The sequence below is a fragment of the Salvelinus sp. IW2-2015 genome, linkage group LG7 (genome assembly GCF_002910315.2).
Source record: "Salvelinus sp. IW2-2015 linkage group LG7, ASM291031v2, whole genome shotgun sequence".
In the NCBI taxonomy this organism is placed as follows: Eukaryota; Metazoa; Chordata; class Actinopteri; order Salmoniformes; family Salmonidae; genus Salvelinus; species Salvelinus sp. IW2-2015.
In genome coordinates this window covers 18,478,539-18,505,493 of record NC_036847.1, presented here as the reverse complement: position 1 = coordinate 18,505,493, position 26,955 = coordinate 18,478,539, and the positions used below count along the sequence as shown (strand labels likewise).

At 41.0% G+C, this 26,955-nt stretch overlaps 1 protein-coding gene across 3 annotated transcripts; it reads left to right on the top strand.

Moving 5' to 3' along the window:
• The first annotated feature begins 391 nt into the window (after positions 1-391).
• On the top strand, positions 392-26,925 carry LOC111966547 (solute carrier family 35 member E2A). 3 transcript variants are annotated; one of them, XM_023991282.2, is made up of 10 exons: positions 417-639; positions 5,218-5,303; positions 12,907-13,328; positions 13,506-13,641; positions 19,868-19,995; positions 21,008-21,128; positions 21,257-21,310; positions 21,569-21,641; positions 22,287-22,432; positions 22,725-26,925. In XM_023991282.2, the coding sequence occupies exons 3-10, from the start codon at positions 13,049-13,051 to the stop codon at positions 23,011-23,013; spliced, it is 1,227 nt and encodes a 408-aa protein (XP_023847050.1). In that variant the 5' UTR covers positions 417-639; positions 5,218-5,303; positions 12,907-13,048; the 3' UTR covers positions 23,014-26,925. The 3 variants fall into 3 exon arrangements, with proteins under 3 accessions (XP_023847051.1, XP_023847050.1, XP_023847052.1); XM_023991283.2 differs by lacking the exon at positions 5,218-5,303 and having other exon boundaries at positions 392-639; XM_023991284.2 differs by lacking the exons at positions 417-639; positions 5,218-5,303 and adding an exon at positions 5,325-9,400.
• Positions 26,926-26,955: the final 30 nt, after the last annotated feature.

Below are 26,955 nucleotides of genomic sequence, written 5' to 3'. Positions count from 1 at the left end.
TCATCTCAACCATCAAAACGTTGCATATTGAACACACCCTTGATGAGGTTGCACGGAAAATGTTTAGCCACAAGGGGGCATAATGACTCCCCAAGCCACTTATCAATGCATTACACATTGTAAACAAAGACAATACAAACGTATCCAACCTCCACTATAAACATGTACATTCGCCTGGTCCATGTATTATCTATTCAAAACTACATTCAGAGACATCTTTGTTATTTCAAAATTGGAAATGGTGCTGCGGCGGAGTTGTCGTCTTGACAGTGTGCTTGAACTCCGTGAAAGTAATTGAACTCCGTGAAAGTAATTGAAAGTCCACCAAGCGGGGGTGGTGTCCGGTCGTCATTTGTTACTACAGCCACAAATGCATAGACCCCGCCTATTTAAAAAAAATATATCATCTTAAAATCAGTTTTGTAACCTAACCACACTGCTAACCCAATGCCCAACCATAACCTTAAATTAGGACCAAAAAGCTTCTTTTTGTTTTTATACATTTTTACAATAGCAATTTTGACTTTGTGGCTGTGGTAACTAGTGATAACCGTGGTGTCCTTATGCTAGCGACTGTTTGGAACTCGTATACCAGAAATCGGAATTGCATAACTAACGTTAACTAGGCGGCACCACTTGGTAAGATAATTCCAACATTTACTGCATCTACAAGCTGAGTTTAATAACCTTGAAATATAAATATATATTTTACCAATGAACAGCGCGTTCATTCATTCAATAAATGAGAATTTTTACGAGTAGGCTATTTGAGACACAAGCACATTCACTTTTAGCTAGCTAAATGACTAACTTATAGCTAATCAGCGGGTGAATTTTGCCTCTCAATTAATGTTACAGTAACGGTAACTAGCTAGTTTGTAAAATAGTAAACTAGTTAGCTAACGTCAGATACTTGCCAGCCAACTATGCCGTTTTAGCTAGCTTTTGGTCTTGTTTGTGTAAAATGAGCGAAAACGTGATGAGCGAGGATGCCAGAGGCAGCATTAGGAATATTTATAATATTTCTGCTTTATGTATTCATATGTAACCTGCCAATGTAAACTGGCTTGTACGTATTTATTTGTGGTTTCTATATAAATGAAGATCCAGGCTACTTTAACTACACCGACCTTTGCACCACTCCTGCATTTTAATCGCTATGTGGATCTGACTTATTACATTCGTGCACTGTAAGAAACATGTGCCCGGCAGTATTGCCTGTAATATCTAGTGTATCATTGTTTAACTACAAGCAAGTCACTAATGAAGGCTATTTTCCATGCATGGGTTGAGTAACTAGATGCCTCAGAACAGTGGTTCTCAAAGTGGGGTCCGTGCATAGCTGCAGGAAGTAGTTTTGGGGGTGGGGGGTGCTGCGATTTCTTTCGCTGCGGATGTTGTGGTGGGAGGTGCTGAGTAAGTTTTGTCAACGGGTGGGAGGCATGGACAAATCTTTTTACCCGCGCTGGCGCTGCAGACTGCTATGTCGGTTGCTCAAACAGGACTATTAAAGGCCCAGTGCGCTACTTAAATTGATTATTTTATTTATTTATTCTCATTTTTCAGTGGGTGCTTACTTCCCACAGCTATGGGTCCACGGAGGTACTGCATGGGGTCCGCTTCCAGATAAAACAATATATAAACTCAGCAAAAAAAGAAACATCTTCTCACTGTCACCTGTGTTTATTTTCAGCAAACTTAACGTGTAAATATTTGTATTAACATAGCAAGATTCAACTGAGACATAAACTGAACAAGTTCCACAGACATGTGACTAACAGAAATGGAATAATGTGTGTCCCTGAACAAAGGGGGGGTCAAAATCAAAAGTACCAGTCAGTATCTGGTGTGGCCACCAGCTGCATTAAGTACTGCAGTGCATCTCCTCCTCATGGACTGCACCAGATTTGCCAGTTCTTGCTGTGAGATGTAACCCCACTCTTCCACCAAGGCACCTGCAAGTTCCCGGACATTTCTGGGGGGAATGGCCCTAGCCCTCACCCTCCGATCCAACAGGTCCCAGACGTGCTCAATGGGATTGAGATCYGGGCTCTTCGCTGGCCATGGCAGAACACTGACATTCCTGTCTTGCAGGAAATCAYGCACAGAACGAGCAGTATGGCTGGTGGCATTGTCATGCTGGAGGGTCATGKCAGGATGAGCCTGCAGGAAGGGTACCACATGAGGGAGGAGGATGTCTTCCCTGTAACATACAGCGTTGAGATTGCCTGCAATGACAACAAGCTCAGTCCGATGATGCTGTGACACACTGCCACAGACCATGACGGACCCTCCACCTCCAAATCGATCCCGCTCCAGAGTACAGGGCTCGGTGTAACGCTCATTCTTTCGACGATAAACACGAATCCGACCACCACCCCCGGTGAGACAAAACAGCGACTCGTCAGTGGAGAGCACTTTTTTGCCACACTTGTCTGGTCCAGCGACGGTGGCTTTGTGCCCATAGGCAACATTGTTGCCGGTGATGTCTGGCGAGGACCTGCCTTACAACAGGAATACAAGCCCTTAGTCCAGCCTCTCTCAGCCTATTGTGGACAGTCTGAGCACTGATGGAATGATTGTTCGTTCCTGGTATAACTCTCGGCAGTTGTTGTTGCCATCCTGTACCTGTCCCGCAGGTGTGATGTTCGGATGTACCGATCCTGTGCAGGTGTTGTTACACGTGGTCTTCCACTTCCTGTCTCCCTGTAGCTCTGTCTTAGGCGTCTCACAGTACGGACATTGCAATTTATTGCCCTGGCCACATCTGCAGTCCTCATGCCTCCTTGCAGCATGCCTAAGGCACGTTCACGCAGATGAGCGGGGACCCTGGGCATCTTTCTTTTGGTGTTTTTCAGAGTCAGTAGAAAGGCCTCTTTAGTGTCCTAAGTTTTCATAACTGTGATCTTAATTGCCTACCGTTTGTAAGCTGATAGTGTCTTAACGACCGTTCCACAAGTGCATGTTCATTAATTGTTTATGGTTCATTGAACAAGCATGGGAAAGTGTTTAAACCCTTTACAATGAAGATCTGTGAAGTTATTTTGATTTTTACGGATTATCTTTGAAAGACGGGGTCCTGAAAAAAGGACGTTTCTTTTTTGCTGAGTTTACAATTCATTTTTTTTAATGAATATTAGTACCAACAACACATTTTAAAATGTTGGTCAAGGGATCTGTGGAATAAGTTTAGAGTGTAATATTATTACTCTACAATTTATGTAACCCTGGGTTACAGTCATTACATTCGCCCACAATTGGCTCCGTGTAAACTACGCCATTCATAGACACTAACTACTTTAGCACCTATTGACAATAGTATCTTCTGACCAGGGGAGTTTTGTTAAGATCCCTGACGCTTGCTCTGAACATTTACACGCATCGCTTGTGCTACTCTTTTGGAAACATAAGGAACGTATTAGGGATGCTCCGATATGACATTTTTGGCCAATACCGATATTTTCCTTGCCAAAAAAAGCCGATACCGATAACCAATATTCATAATTTTATCTGCATTATAGTACAGTTAAATAGTTGAAAACACACACACACTGACCAAAAAGTTATTTTGTTGGCATTGACGTATGTCCCCAKTACCAGTAAAACATAGTCAAAACCTATTTCTTTCACTTACTTCCTGTGCTGTTTCGTTGTTCATTTGTTCAGTCTCAACCGGGATTTCATCACAATTGGCCTAGCGTCGTCCGGGTTTGGCCGGGGTAGGCCGTCATTGTAAATAATAATTTGTTCTTAACTGACTTGCATCGTTAATTAAATCAGCTCTGTCTGTCCGTGGCCTTTCTTCCTCGGAACGCAATGTTACTGTCCGTTTCCATCTTGTCCAGCTGCGTCTGTAACATTTCACATAAACCCTGTTTCTTGTCTGTATTGAAGTAGCGGTCCTTGTACCTAGCATCGAGTATGGTGGCGACACAGTGAAGAGGCTCAGAGAGAATGCCACCAAATCGCTTGTTCACAGCCCCTTGTAGAATACATTTGCAAGTTTTAACCCCGCGGTCTGTGTCGGCAGTTTTGTTGAGCAGGTGTTTCAATGCCATGACAGAGGGTATCACGTCTGCTGCAGATACAGTTGATGAGCTTTTTTCTTGAGTCAGTTGTTTGAATGGAGCTAGGAGTGTGTTCATGTTTTCAAGTTTCAAACATATTCTCAAATGCCATTGAAATGGCAGCAGCGGTATGAGAACTAGCACATTCTTGAGCGTGCAATACGGCTTTCCTCAGTACGAAATCCTCGTCGACCCACTGTGCTGTCAGACTCCGCATGATCATGGGGCTGACATCGCTGGTCCAAATGTCAGTTGTGAAGCTAATAGCAGTGACTGGATGTGCGTTTCAACAATACTGTGTTACTCCAGTAGGGCAACATCTGAAAAATAGCGCCTACTTGGTAGGGTGTACCGGGGCTCGAGGTGCTCAACCAGTCGGCGAAAGCCAACATCATCCACGACAGAGAACGGTTGATTGTCAATGGCAATGAATTCCATTTTCTTGGAGTTATTGGATTTCACCTTTGAGTTGTCTCGCTGAAATTCTTACTCTTTTAAATGACTGCTCGACTTGAACTTGTTTAGTTGTTGGAAGTGTATGCTTAGTATTTTTCTGCTTTTGTTCTGTGTAGCGCTGTATTTTTCATGGCGTCATTACGTCATCTATCTACGTTATATAGGTATGCATGTCAACTTTGACATCAGTTTTGCACATCGGCGTTAAACTAGACATCGGGCCAATGCCGACGTTGGCATTTTTAGCAAATATCAGCCGATTCCGATATGCTTACCGATATATCGTGCATCCATCCCTAGAACATATCTTTCATATCAGCGAGAAATAATTTTCCCAAAACAAAAAGTAAATTACTACACATCTTGTTAGGTATGGTTGGTGTTCCCACGTGGCCGTATCGCCACGTTACAGCGCTTGTTTACGGAAGACAGATTGAAGATGTAGGCCTGTGCTAATTAGATATCTATTGTGCTCCCAACACTTGTGTTATGCCGTGTTCAGAACAAATGGAACTCGGAAATCTCTGACTTTAATGCGTTCAAAACAACTGGGAACTCGGAAAAAAACAATGAAAAACCGATTTGAACAGTCATCCAACTTGGAATTCCAATTCCAAAACGCAGGCCTCTTTCTAGAGCTCTGACTTTCCAACCTGAAGATCAATGACATCATGATTTGACCTTTATTTTTCAGGGTTCCCAGTTGTTTTGTATGTGTGATGGAAGTGTCGTTCGTCAACTGGGGGCACATAGTGTATGGATCTGTGAAAAACTGCTGCAGTAAGTGTATATTTTTAAATTGGAAATATTATTTTGCGCCGACATGAAAGGGGCATATCAGCATATGTGCATATCATCATATGTTTAGATTTTTTATTTTATTTGTCACATACACATGTTTAGCAGATGTTATTGCGGGTCTAGCGAAATGCTTGTGTTTATAGCTCCAACATTGCAGTAATATCTAGCAATACACACAACCTAAAAGTAAACGAATGGAGGAATATATAAATATTCTAAGCATTAAATCACAGTGTCGGAATTGTTGTTTACACAATTTAAAAAATATATACTTACTGTAGCAGTTTTGCACAGATCCATAAACTGTGTGCCTCCAGTTGACGAACTTCACTTCCTCCCTAGTTAACTTACACACAGGTGTTCGGAGTATGCTAGATAGCTAATTGGCACAGGTAACGGCCTTTCTCTGTCTGTCTTCTGGGTAGAGGTCGACCGATTTATTATTTTTCACCGCCGATACCGATTATTGGAGGACCAAAAAAAGCCCGTACCGATTAATCGGCCAATTGTTTTAATTTTTTTTGTAATAATGACAATTACAACAATACTGAATGAACACTTATTTTAACTTAATATAATACATCAATAAAATTAATTTAGCCTCAAATAAATAATGAAACATGTTCAATTTGGTTTAAATAATGCAAAAACAAAGTGTTGGAGAAGAAAGTAAAAGTGCAATATGTGCCATGTAAGAAAGCTAACGTTTAAGTTCCTTGCTCAGAATATGAGAACATATGAAAGCTGGTGGTTCCTTTTAACCTTTCTAGGACACACGTTCCGCTAGCGGAACCCCTGACAACATTCCGCTGAAAAGGCAGAGCGGAAATTCAAAAATATTTTTKGGAAATATGTAACTTTCACACATTAACAAGTCCAATACAGCAAATGAAAGATAAACATCTTGTTAATCTACGCATCGTGTCTGATTTAAAAAATGCTTTACAGCGAAAACACAACATATGATTATGTTAGATCACTGCCAAGTCCAAAAAACACAGCCATTTTCCCAGCCAAAGATAGGAGTCACAAAAAGCAGAAATAGAGATAAAATTTATCTCTAACCTTTGATCTTCATCAGATGACACTCATAGGACATCATGTTACACAATACATGTATGTTTTGTTCGATAATGTGCATATTTATATCCAGAAATCTCAGTTTACATTGGCGCCATGTTCAGAAATGCCTCCAAAATATCCGGAGAAATTGCAGAGAGCCACATCAAATAACAGAAATACTCATCATAAACTTTGATGAAAGATACATGTTTTACATAGAATTAAAGATACACTTGTTCTTAATGCAACCGCTGTGTCAGATTTCAAAAAAACATTACGGAAAAAGCAAACCATGCAATAATCTGAGACGGCGTTCAGATAGAAACAACATTTCTCCGCCATGTTGGAGTCAACAGAAATACGAAATTACATGATAAATATTCCCTTACTTTTTGATGATCTTCATCAGAATGCACTCCCAGGAATCCTAGTTCCACAATAAATTGTTGTTTTGTTCGATAATGTCCATTACTTATGTCCAAGTAGCTACTTTTGTTAGCACGTTTAGTACGCATATCCAAAACGCTCGTGCAGGTCCAGGCGAACTTCTGACGAAAACTTCAAAAAGTTATATTACAGGTCGAATAAACTTGTCAAACTAAGTATAGAATCAATCTTTAGGATGTTGTTATCATAAATATTCAATAACGTTCCAACCGGAGAATTCCTTTGTGTCCATAGAAGTAATGGAACGCAAGTCGATATCATGTGGAATGCGCGTGACCAGGACTTGGCACTCTGCCAGACCACTGACTCAAACAGTTCCCATCCGGCTCAACATCACAGTAGAAGCTCCATTCAACGTTCTACAGACTGTTGACATCTAGTGGAAGGCGTAGGAATTGCAAACAGATCCATATCCCACTGGGATTTCGATAGGCGATGAGTTGAAAATCGAACAGCCTCAGAATTCCCACTTCCTGTTTGGATTTTTTCTCAGGTTTTTGCCTGCCATATGAGTTCTGTTATACTCACAGACATCATTCAAACAGTTTTAGAAACTTCAGAGTGTTTTCTATCCAATACTAATAATAATATGCATATATTAGCATCTGGGACAGAGTAGGAGGCAGTTCACTCTGGGCACGCTATTCATCCAAAGGGAAAATGCTGCCTCCTATCCCTAACAAGTTGAGTCTTCAACATTCCCAGGTAAGAAGTTTTAGGTTGTAGTTATTATAGGAATTATAGGACTATTTCTCTCTCTACCATTTGTATTTCATTAACTTTTGACTATTGGATGTTCTTATAGGCACTTTAGTATTGCCAGTGTAACAGTATAGCTTCCATCCCTCTCCTCGCTCCTACCTGGGCTCGAACCAGGAACACAACGACAACAGCCACCCTCGCTTTGCATGGGTAACGCTGCTTCGAGGGGAATAACTACTCCAAGTCTCAGAGCGAGTGACGTTTGAAACGCTATTAGCGCGCACCCCGCTAACTAGCTAGCCATTTCACATCGGTTACACCAGCCTAATCTTGGGAGTTGATAGGCTTGAAGCACAGCGAAGAGCTTCTGGCAAAACGCAGGAAAGTGCTGTTTGAATGAATGCTTACGAGCCTGCTGCTGCCTACCATCGCTCAGTCAGACTGCTCTATCAAATCATAGACTTAGTTATAACATAATAACACACAGAAATATGAGCCGTAGGTCATTAATATGGTCGAATCCGGAAACTATCATCTCGAAAACAAGACGTTTATTCTTTCAGTGAAATACGGAACTGTTCCGTATTTTATCTAACTGGTGGCATCCATAAGTCTAAATATTCCTGTTACATTGCACAACCTTCAATGTTATGTCATAATTACGTCAAATTCTGGCAAATTAGGCGGCCCAAACTGTTGCATATACACTGACTCTGCGTGCAATGAACGCAAGAGAAGTGAGACAATTTCACCTGGTTAATATTGCCTGCTAACCTGGATTTCTTTTAGCTAAATATGCAGGTTTAAAAAATATATACTTCTGTGTATTGACTTTAAGAAAGGCATTGATGTTTATGGTTAGGTACACATTGGAGCAACGATACGCACTGCATCGATTATATGCAACGCAGGACACTCTAGATAAACTAGTAATATCATCAACCATGTGTAGTTAACTAGTGATTATGATTGATTGATTGTTTTTTATAAGATAAGTTTAATGCTAGCTAGCAACTTACCTTGGCTTCTACTGCATTCGTGTAACAGGCAGGCTCCTCGTGGAGTGCAATGTAATCAGGTGGTTAGAGCGTTGGACTAGTTAACTGTAAGGTTGCAAGATTGAATCTCCCGAGCTAACAAGGTAAAAATATGTCGTTCTGCCCCTGAACGAGGCAGTTAACCCACCGTTCCTAGGCCGTCATTGAAAATAAGAATGTGTTCTTAACTGACTTGCCTAGTTAAATAAAGATTAAATAAAGGTGTAAAGAAATATATATATTTATGTTTTTGGCCTTTTCGGTGTCCAAAAATACCGATTTCCGATTGTTATGATAACTTGAAATCGGCACTAATTAATCGGCCATTCCGATTAATCGGTCGACCTCTACTTCTGGGACACAATAAGCAAAGCCAAGCATCACACAGTTCACCCTTTCCCCTCTGTGTCTCACTCACTCAATTGCGTTCCTACCGCTCCCTCTACACACACGTGCTACTGAAATAAATGCCTATAAAACGTATCTAACTGATAAGATACACAAGCTACATTCCTTGCCAAATGATGACAGTTTAATCACAAATTCTAAATGGACTGGTTGACAGTAGGGAAAATGTGTTCCAACAATGAGCTGCAGTTTTCAAATAATTGCATAATTTTGTGGTTGTCACTACTTGCCACAAAGTCAAAATTGTAAAATTTCATGGAAAAAAATTATTTGCTTTTTGGTATTAATTTAAGGAAAGGCAAAAGGTTAATATTGTGGTTAAGGTTAGGGGTTAGGTTTAAAATCAGATTTTTTTCAAAGCAAATTTGTAGAAACAGGCAGGGTTTATGACTTTGTGGCTGAGGTAACTAACTGCGAACTGTAAGTGGCATTTAGAATTGGAATCGGCATTAACAGGTTCCACACTGAAATTATGCAAAAACAGTAGTTTGATAAAGACTGAGCGTATTTACACTACCGTTCAAAAGTTTGGGGTCACTTAGAAATGTCCTTGTTTTTGAAAGAAAAGCTACATTTTTGTACATTAAAATAACATCAAATTGATCAGAAATACAGTGTAGACCTTTTTAATATTTATTGTAAATAACTATTGTAGCCGGAAACGACAGATTTTTTTAATGAAATATCTACATTAGGCGTACATTAGGCCCATTATCTGCAACCATCGTTCCTGTGTTCTAATGCCAAGTTGTTAGCTAATCCAAGTTTATAATTTTAAAATGATAATTGTCATTAGAAAACCCTTTTGCAATTATGTTAGCACAGTTAAAGTCTGTTCTGATTAAAGAAGCAATAAAACTGGCAATCTTTAGACTAGTTGAGTATCTGGAGCATCAGCATTTGTGGGTTCGATTACAGGCTCAAAATGGCCAGAAACAAATAACTTTCTTCTGAAACTAGTCAGTATATTCTTGTTCTGAGAAATGAAGGCTATTCCATGCGAGAAATTGCCAAGAAACTGAAGTTCTCGTACAATGCTGTGTACTACTCCCTTCACAGAACAGCGCAAACTGTTTGAACCAGTAATAGAAAGAGTGGGAGGCCCCATTGTAGAATAATAGTGGACATCAAAACTATGTAATAACACATATGGAATCATGTAGTAACCAAAAAAGTGTTAAACAAGTCAAAATATATTTTAGATTCTTCAAAGTAGCCACCCTTTGCCTTGATGACAGCTTTGCACACAGCTTTGCACACTCAGGGCCACTCAGTCGTAAAAGGCGAAAGGAAGAGCAGTTTATTTGTTCTGTAAATCTGGCCTGGAATGTGGGACTTTGTGGTTATCTGTTCTCCTTCACCCACACCCAAGAGTGCGTGGTCCCTTTTGTGGGCTTTTTTTACAAGAACACCCACTCTTTGTTTAAGAGCATGTTGCGTCTCAACATTAGCCACCCTCAGATTATGTAAAATAGGGTCTAAACTACAACATATGCAAATATGAAGAAAAAAACATAGTTTATGCATTTTTAGATGATTCACGTTAATATTAAATGACAAATGTAAAAAATGTGGGGGGGATTATTAAATACACTGCTCAAAAAAATAAAGGGAACACTAAAATAACACATCCTAGATCTGAATGAATTAAATATTCTTATTAAATACTTTTTTCTTTACATAGTTGAAAGTGCTGACAACAAAATCACACAAAAATTATCAATGGAAATCAAATTTATCAACCCATGGAGGTCTGGATTTGGAGTCACACTCAAAATTAAAGTGGAAAACCACACTACAGGCTGATCCAACTTTGATGTAATGTCCTTAAAACAAGTCAAAATGAGGCTCAGTAGTGTGTGTGGCCTCCACGTGCCTGTATGACCTCCCTACAACGCCTGGGCATGCTCCTGATGAGGTGGCGGATGGTCTCCTGAGGGATCTCCTCCCAGACCTGGACTAAAGCCTGTCTCTTATACACATCTAGATGTGTATAAGAGACAGATGCGAGACGTGATGTCCCAGATGTGCTCAATTGGATTCAGGTCTGGGGAACGGGCGGGCCAGTCCATAGCATCAATGCCTTCGTTTTGCAGGAACTGCTGACACACTCCAGCCACATGAGGTCTAGCATTGTCTTGCATTAGGAGGAACCCAGGGCCAACCGCACCAGCATATGGTCTCACAAGGGGTCTGAGGATCTCATCTCGGTACCTAATGGCAGTCAGGCTACCTCTGGCGAGCACATGGAGGGCTGTGCGGCCCCCCAAAGAAATGCCACCCCACACCATGACTGACCCACCGCCAAACCGGTCATGCTGGAGGATGTTGCAGGCAGCAGAACGTTCTCCACGGCGGCTCCAGACTCTGTCACGTCTGTCACATGTGCTCATGTGCTCAGTGTGAACCTGCTTTCATCTGTGAAGAGCACAGGGCGCCAGTGGCGAATTTGCCAATCTTGGTGTTCTCTGGCAAATGCCAAACGTCCTGCACGGTGTTGGGCTGTAAGCACAACCCCCACCTGTGGACGTCGGGCCCTCATACCACCCTCATGGAGTCTGTTTCTGACCGTTTGAGCAGATACATGCACATTTGTGGCCTGCTGGAGGTCATTTTGCAGGGCTCTGGCAGTGCTCCTCCTTGCACAAAGGCGGAGGTAGCGGTCCTGCTGCTGGGTTGTTTCCCTCCTACGGCCTCCTCCACGTCTCCTGATGTACTGGCCTGTCTCCTGGTAGCGCCTCCATGCTCTGGACACTACGCTGACAGACACAGCAAACCTTCTTGCCACAGCTCGCATTGATGTGCCATCCTGGATGAGCTGCACTACCTGAGCCACTTGTGTGGGTTGTAGACTCYGTCTCATGCTACCACTAGAGTGAAAGCACCGCCAGCATTCAAAAGTGACCAAAACATCAGCCAGGAAGCATAGGAACTGAGAAGTGGTCTGTGGTCACCACCTGCAGAACCACTCCTTTATTGGGGGTGTCTTGCTAATTGCCTATAATTTCCACCTGTTGTCTATTCCATTTGCACAACAGCATGTGAAATTTTTTGTCAATCGGTGTTGCTTCCTAAGTGGACAGTTTGATTTCACAGAAGTGTGATTGACTTGGAGTTACATTGTGTTGTTTAAGTGTTCCCTTTATTTTTTTGAGCAGTGTAGTTTGACAACCCTGTTTGTAAGCTTTTAAATGTCAACCGTTGATCTTTTCCTGTGATGAAGACATGAAAGTCTCATGGTATGCAAAATAGCTCTATAATGAAAAATGTCCATTAAATGTTTGTGCGCATAGTATTTTCAGTTGGTCACATCACTTTACTATTTGGAACAAATTTAACTGTTTGTTAACCAGTTAATGAGGGTCGGCAGCTACATTTACCAACATTTGTATCCCTATTCCAAACCTCTGCCAATAACAGCACATTTTCAGTTTTCCCTTCCACACTTAGATTACCCCTAGCTAAATTATTGCTTAAGAAATTGCCCTTTGCTAAAAATCAATTTGTTTCTTTTTACCATTTCAATTGAAAACAATCACAGTAAGGCACTTAAATGTTACCCAGAAATTATTTGATATTGAAATGAAAACGTCTGCATTTGACCTTTTAAAGTTCAAAATGTGTAGAATTACAGGAAATGTGCTTTAAAACTGCAAAATGTTCTCTCAGATRCCAAGAGGCAGATCTTTAAAATGTTTATTTCCCACGGCCTGAAACTTGGTTTGTCCGGCCATGCACTGCAGAAGACATAGTAAAACTCCTTGTATGCTATTTTTATCCCACTCTAGTTATTTTCTGATTATGAGGAGGTCCCTGATGAATTTGCTATCACAAAAGGGGTCCCGGACCCAAAAAGTTTGAGAACCCCTATGCTATTGAAGACTGTCAACTACAATCATTCCTTGTGTTTTAACTGTGTTACATAGACCACCAGTTCTACAGGCATGCTGAACATGCCAATGGACGGACACACAGACTGACCGGCCCTCTCCACCAGTCCCCTGCCCCTCCTCTCTTGTGTTTGTGCCTGCTGGTTCCCGGTTGGTAGATCCTCGGGCACCGTGTGTCATGGCTTCCAACAGTCGGGCTGGAAGACATTCCCTGTGGTGGTTTCTCTCGCCGTTCCGGAGCAGGCAGGAGCGTGTGGTGCTGGCACGCAGCGAGAGCATGCCGGGGGAACACGTGCTGAAGATCACCATCACAGAGACCACTGTGATCGAGGCAGACTCGGGGGTGTGGAACTCTAAGTCGCTGGTCTACCTGGGCCTGTGGTACTTCTTCAGCTTCTGCACACTGTTCCTCAACAAGTACATCCTGTCTCTGCTGGAGGGGGAACCCAGCATGCTGGGTAAGGAACATGTGCACACACAGACACACACTCAATTTCAGATGTTCAATACTCCAATCAATAGATGGTTTGACTCAATTGGTTGATTTTATTCAGGGTACTAAGGGCCTCAGGGGTAGAGGGCTCAATTCGTACATGTTGTTGTCCAATAGTTTATTGGTTTGAATTGATTTGTAGGCGCTGTTCAAATGGTCTCCACCACCATCATAGGCTTTCTGAAGATGTATGTGCCTTGCTGCCTATACCAGCACAAGTCCAGGACTGAGTACCCCCCCAACTTCCTCATGATCATGCTGTTTGTGGGGCTCATGAGGTGGGTCTGCACTGCTATCTACTTTCTTTCAGCTGCATAGTTGAAGTTATTTGGTTGGTTTGTTTCTTTTTAAGTTGGATGACTAATACTTACATGACTAGTCTTTATTTCCATCATGGCTAATGTTAATTTATCAATGTTTATGTTGTCAATCAATCAAGAAAATCAAAACAGAATAACGGTAACAAACTTTTGTTTGACATGCATTCTAAAGTGCTGAGTCTCAGCATCACTCTGTTACCAGCAGTTGTCACAAAGTAATATACAGATACCCAGCCTAAAACCGCAAGCAATGCAAATGCAGAAGCACAGTGGCTAGGAAAATCTCCCTAGAAAGGCAGGAATCTAGGAAGAAACCTAGAGAGGAACCAGGCTCCGAAGGGTGGCCAGATCTCTTCTGGCTGTGCCAGGTGGAGATTATTAGAGTACATGGCCATTTAAAGCCAGATCATTCCTCAAGACGTTCAAATGTTCATAGATGACTAGCAGGCTCAAATAATAACCACAGTGGTTATAGAGACAACCAATCAACACCTCAAGAGTAAATGTCAGTTTTTCATAGTCAAGCAACTCCGAGGTCGAGACAGCAGGTCTCGGAGAGAGATGGTCGAAACAGCAGGTCCGGGACAAGGTAGCACCTAGACCACCAGCATATAGACCACCAGGCAGGTTTCCATAGCTGCAGGAGGAACTGAAGAGAAAAAAAWATATATATATACATACAGTCGTGGCCAAAAGTTTTGAGAATGACTCAAATATTAATTTTCACAAAGTCTGCTGCCTCAGTTTGTATGATGGCAATTTGCATATACTCCAGAATGTTATGAAGAGTGATCAGATGAATTGCAATTAATTGCAAAGTCCCTCTTTGCCATGCAAATGAACTGAATCCCCCAAAAATATTTCCACTACATTTCAGCCCTGCCACAAAAGGACCAGCTGACATCATGTCAGTGATTCTCTCGTTAACACAGGTGTGAGTGTTGATGAGGACAAGGCTGGAGATCACTCTGTCATGCTGATTGAGTTCGATTAACAGACTGGAAGCTTCAAAAGGAGGGTGGTGCTTGGAATCATTGTTCTTCCTCTGTCAACCATGGTTACCTGCAAGGAAACATGTGCCGTCATCATTGCTTTGCACAAAAAGGGCTTCACAGGCAAGGATATTGCTGCCAGTAAGATTGCACCTAAATCAACCATTTATCGGATCATCAAGAACTTCAASGAGAGCGGTTCAATTGTTGTGAAGAAGGCTTCAGGGCGCCCAAGAAAGTCCAGCAAGTGTCAGGACCATCTCCTCAAGTTGATTCAACTGCGGGATCGGGGCACCACCAGTACAGAGCTTGCTCAGGAATGGCAGCAGGCAGTGAGTGCATCTGCACGCACAGTGAGGCRAAGACTTTTGGAGGATGGCCTGGTGTCAAGAAGGGCAGCAAAGAAGCCACTTCTCTCCAGGAAAAACATCAGGGACAGACTGATATTCTGAAAAAGGTACAGGGGCTCACTCACAATTTTGCCTAAGAACACAGCCATGAATAAAAAATGGTACCAACACATCCTCCGAGAGCAACTTCTCCCAACCATCCAGGAACAGTTTGGTGATGAACAATGCCTTTTCCAGCATGATGGAGCACCTTGCCATAAGGCAAAAGTGAAAACTAAGTGGCTCGGGGAACAAAACATGGATATTTTGGGTCCATGTCCAGGAAACTCCCCAGACCTTAATCCCATTGAGAACTTGTGGTCAATCCTCAAGAGGCAGATGGACAAATAAACAACCCACAAATTCTGACAAACTCCAAGCATTGATTATGCAAGAATGGGCTGCCATCAGTCAGGATGTGGCACAGAAGTTAATTGACAGCATGCCAGGGCGGTTTGCAGAGTTCTTGAAAAAGAAGGGTCAACACTGCAAATATTGACTCTTTGCATCAACTTCATGTAATTGTCAATAAAAGCCTTTGACACTTATGAAATGCTTGTAATTATACTTCAGTATTCCATAGTAACATCTGACAAAAATATCTAAAGACACTGAAGCAGCAAACTTTGTGGAAATTAATATTTGTGTCATTCTCAAAACTTTTGGCCACGACTGTGTGTGTGTGTGTGTATATATATATATCTATAGTACCAGTCAAACGTTTGGACACATCTACTCATTCAAGGGTTTTTCTTTATTTTTTATATTTTAGACATTGTAGAATAATAGTGAAGATATCAACTATGAAATAACACAAATGGAATCATGTAGTAACCAAAAAAGTGTTAAACAAACCAAAATATATTTTAGATTTTAGATTCTTCAAAGTACCCACCCTTTGCCTTGATGACATCTTTGCACACTTGGCGTTCTCTCAACCAGCTTCACCTGGAATGCTTTTCCAACAGTCTTGAAGGAGTTCCCACATATGCTGAGCATTTTCTGCAATTCGACCATGAAGGCCTGATTTGCGCAGTCTCCTCTGAACAGTTGATGTTGAGATGTCTGTTACTTGAACTCTGTCTGTTACTTGTGAAGCATTTATTTGGGCTGCAATTTCTGAGGCTGGTAACTCTAACTTATCCACTGCAGCAGAGGTAACTCTGGGTCTTCATTTCCTGTGTAGGCCCTCATGAGAGCCAGTTTCATCGTAGCGCCTGATGGTTTTTGCAACTGCACTTGAAGAAACTTTCCAAGTTCTTGACATTTTCTGTATTGACTGACCTTCTTGTCTTAAAGTAATGATGAACTGTCATTACTCTTTGCTTATTTGAGCTGTTCTTGACATAATATGGACTTGGTCTTTTACCAAATAGGGCTATCTTCTGTATACCACCCCTACCTTGTCACAACACAACTGATTGGCTGAAATGCATTAAGAAGGAAAGAAATTCCACAAATTAACTTTTAACAAGGCACATCTGTTAATTGAAATGCATTCCAGGTGACTACCTCATGAAGCTGGTTGAGAGAATGACAGAGTTCAAGTAACAGACATCTCAACATCAACTGTTCAGAGGAGACTGCGCAAATCAGGCCTTCATGGTCGAATTGCAGAAAAGAAAGCACTACTAAAGGACACCAATGATAAGAAGAGACTTGCTCGGGACAAGAATCACGAGCAATGGATATTAGAATGGTGGAAATCTGTCCTTTGGTCTGATGAGTCCAAATTTTAGATTTCTGGTTCCAACCACTGTGTCTTTGTGAGATGCAGAGTTGGTGAATGGATGATCTCTGCATGTGTAGTTCCCACCGTAAAGCAATRAGGAGGAGGTGCAATGGTGTGTTGGTGCTTTGCTCATGACACTGTAAGCAATTTTTTTTAAACTTTTATTTAACTAGGCAAGTCCGTTAAGAACAAATTCTTATATACAACGACGACCTACCGGGGAACAGTGGGTTAACTGCTTTGCTCTGGGGCAGAACGACATATTTTTACCTTGTCAGCTTGGGGATTCGTGCCAGCAACCCTTTAGTTACTGACCTAACGCTCTAACCACTAGGTTACCTGCCTAGATACATTTAGAATTCAAGGCACACTTAACCACCATGGCTACCACAGCATTCTGCAGCGATATGCTATCCCATCGAGTTTGCGCTTAGTGGGACTATCATTTGTTTTTCAACAAGACAATGACCCAACACACCTCCAGGCTGTGTAAGGGTTATTTGACCAAGAAGGAGAGTGATGGAGTGCTGCATCAGATGACCTGGCCTCCACAATCACCCGACCTCAACCCAATTGAGATGGTTTGGGATGAGTTGGACCACAGAGTGAAGGAAAAGCAGCCAACAAATGCTCAGCTTATGTGGGAACTCCTTCAAGACTGTTGGAAAAGCTGTCCAGGTGAAGCTGGTTGAGAGAACGCCAAGTGTGCAAAGATGTCATCAAGGCAAAGGGTGGCTACTTTGAAGAATCTAAATTTGTTTAACACTTTCTTTGGTTACTACCTGTGTTTCTTTGGTTACTACCTACTATATGTGTTATTTCATAATTGTGATGTCTTCACTATTATTCTACAATGTAAAAAAATATATAAAAATAAAGATAAACCCTTGAATGAGTAGGTGTGTACTAACTTTTGACTGGTACTGTAAGTATTCAGACACTTTGCTATGAGACTTGAAATTGTGCTCAGGTGCATCCTGTTTCCATTGATCATCCCTGGGATGTTTCTATAACTTGATTGGCGTCAACTTGTGGTAAAATCTATTGATTGGACATGATTTGGAAAGGCACACACCTGTCTATATAAGGTCCTACAGTTGACAGTGCATGTCCGAGCAAAAACCAAGCCATGAGGTTGAAGGATTTGTCCCTAGAGCTCAGAGACAGGATTGTCGAGGCACAGATCTGGAGAAGGGTACCAAAACATTTCTGCAGCATTGAAGGTCCCCAAGAACATAGTGGCCTCCATCATTCTTAAATGAATGAAGTTTGGAACCACCAAGTCTCTTCCTAGAGCTGGCCGACCCGGCCAAACTGAGCAATCGTGGGAGAAAGGCCTTGTCGGCGTGGTGACCAAGAATCCGATGGTCACTCTGACAGAGCTCCAGAGTTCTTTTGTGGAGATGGGAGAACCTTCCAGAAGGACARCAGTCTGGTAATCACTCCACCAATCAGGCCTTTAAGGTAGAGTGGCCAGACGGAAGCCACTCCTCAATAAAAGGCACATGACAGCCCGCTTGGAGTTTGCCAAAAGGCACCTAAAAGACTCTGACCATAAGAAACAAGATTCTCTGGTCTGATGAAACGAAGATTTGGCCTGAATGCGTCACGTCTGGAGGAAACCTGGCACCATCCCTACGGTGAAGCATGGTGGTGGCAGCATCATGCTGTGGGCATGTTTTTCAGCGGCAGGGACTGGAAGACTAGTCAGGGTTGAGGGAAAGATGAACGGAGCAAAGTACAGAGATCCTTGATGAAAACCTGCTCCAGAGCGCAGGGAACCTCAGACTGGGACGAAGGTTCACCTTCGAACGGGACAATGACCCTAAGCATACAGCCAGGACAACGCATGAGTGGCTTCGGGATAAGTCTCTGAATTTCCTTGAGTGGCTCGGCCAGAGCCCGTACTTGAACCTGGTCGAACATCTCTGGAGAGACCAAAAAGCTGTGCAGTGATGAAAAACAGCCCAAGACCAAGTAACAAAATGTAGAAAAAGTAATTCGCTCTGAATACTTTCCGAATGCACTGTATATAATGGCCGGCACTGTTTCACTGGAATTATCAAACGGCAAGAGTCAGACAATCGTAAACGGCTCGTTTAGCGCAGTTTAGCTGAGACTCATCTCTTGATAGGTAGACTGGCAGTCTTTTCCTGAAGTAATTATTTTCACCTTTTCCTGAAGTAATTATTTTCACCTAAGGCGCCAGTATGCATCAGTTCGGCTTGCCGAACCAAACAAGTGTGCTGCATACTCCCTTAAAAGACCTTTGTTTAGAAAAACAAGAAAAAACGAGGCAATAGTAGTTTGTCCATTTTGAGTGCCGTAGCCAGTATAGATTTCCTCAAAATAGTCAGTTTAACTAAGATGACTCAAGAAATCTGTCATCAATTTTAATATTTGGTGCAGTTTTTTTCAATTAAAAAATGTTAATCAAAACAACTCATCTCTCGGTTGAATGACAACAAAGACTCTATTGAAGAATCCCTACTTTTGGCCACTCACAGACGAAGGGGCGAACTTCAGCTTGCCTCCATAAAAATATTGTGTTCCTGAACAACCTAAAAAAAAWAAAAAAWAAAAATCCAAATGAACAAAAACATTATCATAATATATGCACAAACGCTACCGAACTGTTTCGGCTAGGAAGCATGCTGACTCCTTTACAGTATGCTTGTCTTAACTGAAATGGTGCTCACATACTATAACTTTCATTAGCTGACTGTTAGCTTAGCATGCTGACAGCTGTCTGTTTAGTGCCCTATTTGTTATTTCTCTGCTACCAGCATCAGTCTTTGATGTGGAACCTAAACGGGAATTTCCGCTCTAGGACAGGAATTACTCGAAATAGGTGCTTCAACTTCCTCTGATGTGGGCCTTTTTTAAATGGCCTCTAAACAGTTACATTTTAGGGAAGTGCGATGCTGCAACTCAATCTCAGCTCATCTATCATTACAGGTAAACAGTTTGACAATCTGGAAAAGGGATAGTCTGTGTAGCATAGGTTAGGAGTGGTTGTGGTGTGGGATTGTCTTCTGGTCTGAATGCTACTAACCTATCCTGTTCTGCAGGTTCACTAGTGTGGTGCTGGGACTGGTGAGCCTGAAGAATGTGGCTGTCTCCTTTGCTGAGACGGTGAAGAGCTCCGCGCCCATCTTCACTGTCATCATGTCTAGGCTGATCCTAGGGGAATACACAGGTAAAGCACATGCACACTGTATTCCCATTTTAGGGCACCAAAAGTATTGGGACAAATTCACTTATGCCTAGTAAAAAGTAAGTATTTGGTCCCATATTCATAGCAGGCAATGACTACATCAAGCTTGTAACTACAAATTTGTTGGATGCATTTGCTGTGTCTTTCAATTGTGTTTCAGATTATTTTGTGCCCAATATAAATTATTGGTAAATATTGTATTGTGTCATTTTGGAGTCACTTTTATTGTAAATAAGAATAGAATATGTTTCTGAACACTTCTACATTAATGTGGATGTTACTATGATGACGGATAATCCTGAATGAATCGTGAATAATCAGTGAGAAAGTTAGACGCACAAACATCATACCGCCAAGACATGCTAACCTCTCACCATTACAATAACAGGGGGGGTTAGCATTTTTTGGGGGTAAGATATTTGTGCATCTAACTTTCTCACTCGTATTTATTCACGATTCATTCAGGATTATCCGTAATCATGGTAGCATCCACATTAATGTAGAAGTGTTTAGATACTTTTATTGTAAATAAGAATAGAATGTGACTCCAATGACACAAAATAATATTTACCATCAATTTCTATTGGGCACAAAATAATCTGTTTTTAGTGAATTTGTCCCAATATCTTTGGTCCCCTAAAATGTACAAAAAGTGCTGTGAATTCTGAACGGTTCACCTGATCTGGATGAAAATACCATCAAATTAAATCAGACAGTCTGCACTTTAACCTCCATAGCCATCGTATCATTTCAAATCCAAGGTGCTGGAGTACAGAGCCAAAACAACAACAAAAATGTCACTCTACCAATACTTTAGGGCTAGGTCTTGTGCAGATAGCTGACGTCTGTGTGTGTGTCTGTCTGTGTGTGTGTGTGTGTGTGTGTGTGTGTGTGCTGTCTCTTATACACATCTAGATGTGTATAAGAGACAGGTGTGTGTGTGTGTGTGTGTGTGTGTGTGTGTGTGTGTGTGTGCGCACACACACTACTGTAGGGATGTGGGTGAACCTGTCCCTTTTTCCTGTCATGGCTGGCCTGGCCCTCTGCACTGCAACAGAGATCAGTTTTAATATGCTGGGCTTCTCTGCAGCCCTCTCCACCAACATCATGGACTGGTACTCACACACAGTAACACAATAGTACCCATTTTTATGACATTTCTCACATTTCACAGCTTTGTCTTTTCAGGGCAATGTGACACCACCACACATTCTCATGGTTCTCTTAATATTCCCTCTATCAGTTTACAGAATGTTTTTTCAAAGAAGCTACTAAGTGGAGACACCTACAAATTCAGGTAAGTTGTTTTTAGTACTTCCTAGTTTATAATATACAGAACTAAATGAATGTATTAGGCCCAGTTTTATATCCTGTACTGGATAATAATTCCTATTGTATCCTAGGAATACAAAATAAACACATCACAGTGTATTGTTAACAGATGTGTAAAGAATTTGAGGAATTTAATGTTGAACTGTTGACGGTAGATTATAGTATGTGAAGTGTTTACCGGTGTCTGTACTGAATAAAATACTTGTTCCTGTGTCCTGATTAGCCCTACAGAACTGCAGTTCTACACCAGTGCAGCTGCAGTCATTATGCTAATACCTGCCTGGGTCTTCCTCATGGTCAGTCACGTATATTACTGTACTATTGAATATATTACCATTTGGTATTACACATTTATGATTGACAGTTAATGAGTGCTCTGAACATTCTGGTTGAACAGAGTATTTGTTACAGTAACTGAAAATGAATGTCTATATTTCTTAGTATATAATAATAGCAAAATAACTAATATGCTGTTAATAGTGCATAAATGTCATCCCTTCTATATTAGAAAAGTATATGTGTCCAGCAGGCTGGCGTCATTGTAATTGGAGTGCACCCTGCGCACAGTGCTCTGGTGTAATGACAGGAGGCCACTATTGTTGACAAGCAGTTCCCAGACTGTGGCCTAATAATTGAGCTTCATGACCTGGAGTATATCGTGTAGCCTAGTGTGTACCGGTCTCCATTTGTTTTGAATGCAGTACTGTGTTGTGCAGCTAAAGCTACTGATGTCAGATACAAATGATATAAAATACTATTACCATCATAATGACTATAGCCTAATACCTGTTTGTTGTAAAACGGTTGCTTTAAAAACAATGAAAATGCTGTTTAAGTTTTAAGTTGGTTAACAATGAAAATACCAAGTTAGCAACTTSACCTGGTATTTGGTTTGGGACTGTTTCAGTTTGGTGTTCTCCTGTGCTCCTTTGTGCCTCCAGGACCTTCCAGTGATTGGGAAGAGTGAGCGTTCGTTCAGCTGGAGTCAAGACATCGTTCTGCTGCTGCTGTTTGATGGGGTCCTGTTCCACCTGCAGAGTGTCACCGCCTACGCCCTCATGGGACGCATTTCTCCCGTCACCTTTAGGTAGGAGTCACACAGGCAGGGGGGCTTTTCAATTCAGTTAGCCATCATTCCCATCTGTTTATTTTATTTATTTTTTACCTCTGTGCATATGAAGGAAATTAGATAAGGATAGAGCCACTTGAAACTATTGAGAAGCCCCCCAGTCACTTTCAGGTGGAAAATGCTAACTACTATTATCCTTGACAGTCATTGCATTTAGACAGGCAGTCTGTCAAACAGACAGTAGTCACATTCAAAAAAAAAATGAGTGCAACCTGCAGCAGTATCTAACACCCTCCCCTTTCCTCCACAGTGTTGCCAGCACAGTGAAGCACGCCATGTCTATCTGGCTGAGCATCATTGTGTTCAGTAACCACATAACGGTGCTCAGCGCTGCCGGCACGGCCCTGGTTTTTGTTGGTGTGCTGCTGTACAACAAGGCCAAGCAGTTTCAGAGAGACACATTACAGGCCCTGGCCCACGCCCAGGCCCAGGACCAACACAACAAACCACTTCTGCAGGACCACGAGCTCAAAGCATCGGACCGATACACTCCCCAGGAGACCAAAGGGGGAGAGACCAAAGAGGTCTGTTCTTTTTAACTTTGATCATGTAGAACCTGATATGCAGACTTGCACCAGCATTACAACGAATCGGAGAAGTCAACGGTCATCATAGCACAGTGGAAGGATCTGTCACTGGGGTTTCTCTCAGTGGGAATTGTCAATTCGAGAGGCTGGTTTCATTCGGCCTCACCTTGATTCACTCTGATGATACCTTTGTGAACTTGCCTTAGTGTGCGGTCTGAACGCGGACCAGTGTTTGACTCGGTTCTGGTGTGTTTGAACTTCACTTTTACACTGTCAATTCCTTTTGTTGTTCCATTCCCTCACCTGAAATGTTTCATTATTTCATATGGTTTTGAAACACGAGCAAACTCAGGATTTCACTCAATGTTCATTGGGTGGAAGCGGTTCAATGCAAGTCTACTTGCCTTTATGATAATTTTTGTAATGTTTTATTGAGTCTTGCATTTTTCGGTTATGGGCACACATTGTCGTTGACTAAACAGCTTTATTCTCCTGATCATTGGTGAAAGTCCATCAACATGCAGAACAGTCAAGGCATTCATCATTCATTCTAATAGGGCTTTAGCTCAGCTGTATACCAATTGGTCACAAGTGTAAAGCAAATATTTGAGGCATTAGCCTAACCACAAAGGTGTCTTGCCTTCGGGGGAGATGAGGTAGAGAGGGTAACCCTTATTTGTTTTCCCAAAGCTCACCGTTGACACTGAACTTCTCACAGCAATTTAATTTGAAATATTTGAAAACCTTGAGTGCAGTCTGGAGAGGTCTATCCTCATCTGCAGTTCTTACAAATTCAGCTAGGAACCATTTTTATTTTTGCAAAGCTTTCTTTAGGTTACTATTGTGTTGGTTCTTCATTTTCTTGTTCTTGAACAGAACCTGAACGTTTCGTCATAGCTAGGTGTTGAGAGATTGATTTGGGTTTATGTGGCATTGTGTAGCTTTCCGCACCCTTGTCTTACTTTCTGTGCCACACTGAACCTTGTTATTTGCTAAGAGTCAGTTGAATAAGGGAGACTTGATGTACTTTATTTCAAGTGCTAAGCATACTGTTAATGAAACTGTTATTTGTCATGAGTACATTCCTTTGTTGTTTTTGCATTCTTGTTCAACAATTAATGTATTTTTAGTAGTTCTGGTTATGAAACGCCCCAAGGTCTCTCAACCAACCTCTTCAGGATCCGCCCCTTTTTTTCAATATTCACCTGAAATGAACTAACCAAATCTAACTGCCTGTAGCTCAGGCCCTGAAGCAAGGATATGCATATTCTTGATACCATTTGACAATAAACACTTTGAAGTTTGTTGTAATGTAAAAGGAATGTAGGAGAATATAACACATTAGATCTGGTAAAAGGTAATACAAAGAAGAGGGGAAAAAAACGTTATTTTGTATTTTTTTGTACCATATTTGAAATGCAAGAGAAAGGCCATAATGTGATATTCCAGCCCAGGTGCACTTGTTTTTGGCCACTAGATGGCAGCAGTGCAAAGATTTAGACTGATCCAAAGAACCATTGCATTTCTGTTCAAAATGTTATATCAAGACTGCCCAAATGTGCCTAATTTGTTTGTTAATAACTTTTCAAGTTCAAAACTGTGCACTCTCCTCAAACAATAGCATGGTATTATTTCACTGTAATAGTTATTGTAAATTGGACAGTGCAGTTAGATTAACAAGAATTTAAGCTTTGTGCCAATATCAGATATGTCTACGTCCTGGGAATGTTTCTTGTTACTTACAACCTCATGCTAACCGCATTAGCCTACGTTAGCTCAACCGTCCCGTGGATGGGACACGGATCCCGAAATAAGTTTTAACCATTTCCTCTCAGCCATATTACCATTTTGGTGAGGTAATCTAATATTTGCATTAAACAAGCTAAATTATATAGATTCTGTTGTGGAATCTCCAAAGACTGATTTATTCAATGCTGCCTGACAATAGAGAGAGAGGGAGAGAATAAGCGAGCAGACCATGGGTGTACAACTCTTGTCCTCTAGGCCTGTATTCTATGCTGGTTTTTCATTCTTGCCTTTTAACTTGGAACTGAATTATATCTGCATAACCAGGTGTGTGACTTCCTTAGCCAATCAATGACACTGAGCAATTAAGCACCAGGGAGAAACAAAAACCAGAAGGACTTTGGCCCCAATGACGGCCGTCACTATTTGCCACCGCCACAAAGTCATAAACCCTGCCTATTTCTACAATCTATCTACTTAAAATTAGATTTTTAACCCTTACCTTATGCGTAAACCGAACCTTAAATTAAGACCAAAAAACGTCTTTGTTTTCATACATTTTTATGATATAGCCAATTTTGACTTTGTAGCTGTGCTATCTAGTGGAAAACCTGAAGGACTGAAGCAGACCATGGCTGGAATTCAATCGTTTCAGATCGGCAATTTTTTTCTGCACTGGCCTTTCAGAAGTGTGTTTGATTTGACAACAGTATATCCCATATGGAGGGAATTGCCACTTTAATTAAAAACTGTCAGTCCTATGGATTGAAAGAGCTAGCTACAAAGATTGAAATGATTCAACATCTCTATTGAGCTTTGGCTTAGTAAAACTGGAGGTAATTTTTGTCATTTTTCTATAGAAAACATGTGGTCAGTAGGATAGGCTAAAGTGAAACTATTAAAAACTGATTACATTTTGTAAGGGGAAGCTGACATAAAAAGGAAACGTCTGTTTGCTTGAGTGAATAGTACTGGCATTGCCTTGGTTTTGTCATGGTGTGGTACTCTGTGGTACTTTTCTCAGACGAACAAAAAGTTCAACAAAGGAAAGTTATAATTTACCAACACTGGCACTGTTGGCACTTCCCGATATGGGCATGTCTCAACTTTTGACAAATTGGAATGTTTAAAAAATATATATATATTTTTGAATCTTATCTAAGCAGGAAGTCACCCTGCTGTGTATGACAATGTCATATTGCTGAGTCTGCGTTTAAACAACACAATATTTGTGAAAGTTCTCACATGCCATTGGATGACAATGTTGGTACATTACTAATGTAGACACTAATTTGTGTGCATTTTGACTAGAATGTCATATTGTGTTCCCTGACTATTTCAATCAATCAATGTTTATAGTTAGTTGTTTCTGACTCTTGCAGACTGGCTTTGTTCAATCTTCTAATTATTTTACTAGTCCCACTTTTTGCACGTTTCTCTGTATTCATGATCTTACCAGACTGTGCTTTTCAGTCATGGTACAGTGTTGATAAGACTACTGTGATTAAGGTATTTATTGTCAACTTCAAAATGTTTAACCAATGGGGTATATCAAAGACTACATCATGTCTAGTGCTTTGTAAAATTCTCATCAAGAGACGCTTTTCTCCTATTCTCTGAGAATTTGCTCAGAATCTGTTTTTTGGGTTGTATTTTATAAGTGAAGTATTATTTTAAAACAGAGGCATTTATCTTAAATATATATATAATAAACCTGTGGACATTTTTATTTGATGTTGATCTATTCGCCTCAATTATTTTGTTGGTTGCCATATGAACTTGATATAGTACTTTTACACTGGGATTTATCTCCCACTTCTCATTGTAATTTATGTGTCTAGCAATATGTCAAAATTCCCATTTAATGTACCTCTCAATCTGTGTATAACAGAAGATGGAAGGTAAAATGATTGTGTAGGATTAAGGGATGATAATATAACAAAATAGGTCTACTGAATAGGCCTAGTGCTAATACATATAACTGAAAAGGGTGTTTCATTTGAAATTGTCAATGAGGATCCTAATTGTATATTTTGGGGTGCTGGTAATGTGAGTTTGTGGTTACTAATTGTATATTTTGGGGAGCTGTTAAAGTGAAACAATGTAAGGTTTAATCGATTTAATAATAGATAATGTACAGTATAAACTGGGTTAATAAAAGTGATTTTTCTTGTGTTATATCAGGTCTGGAAATTTTTGTTCGTTGGT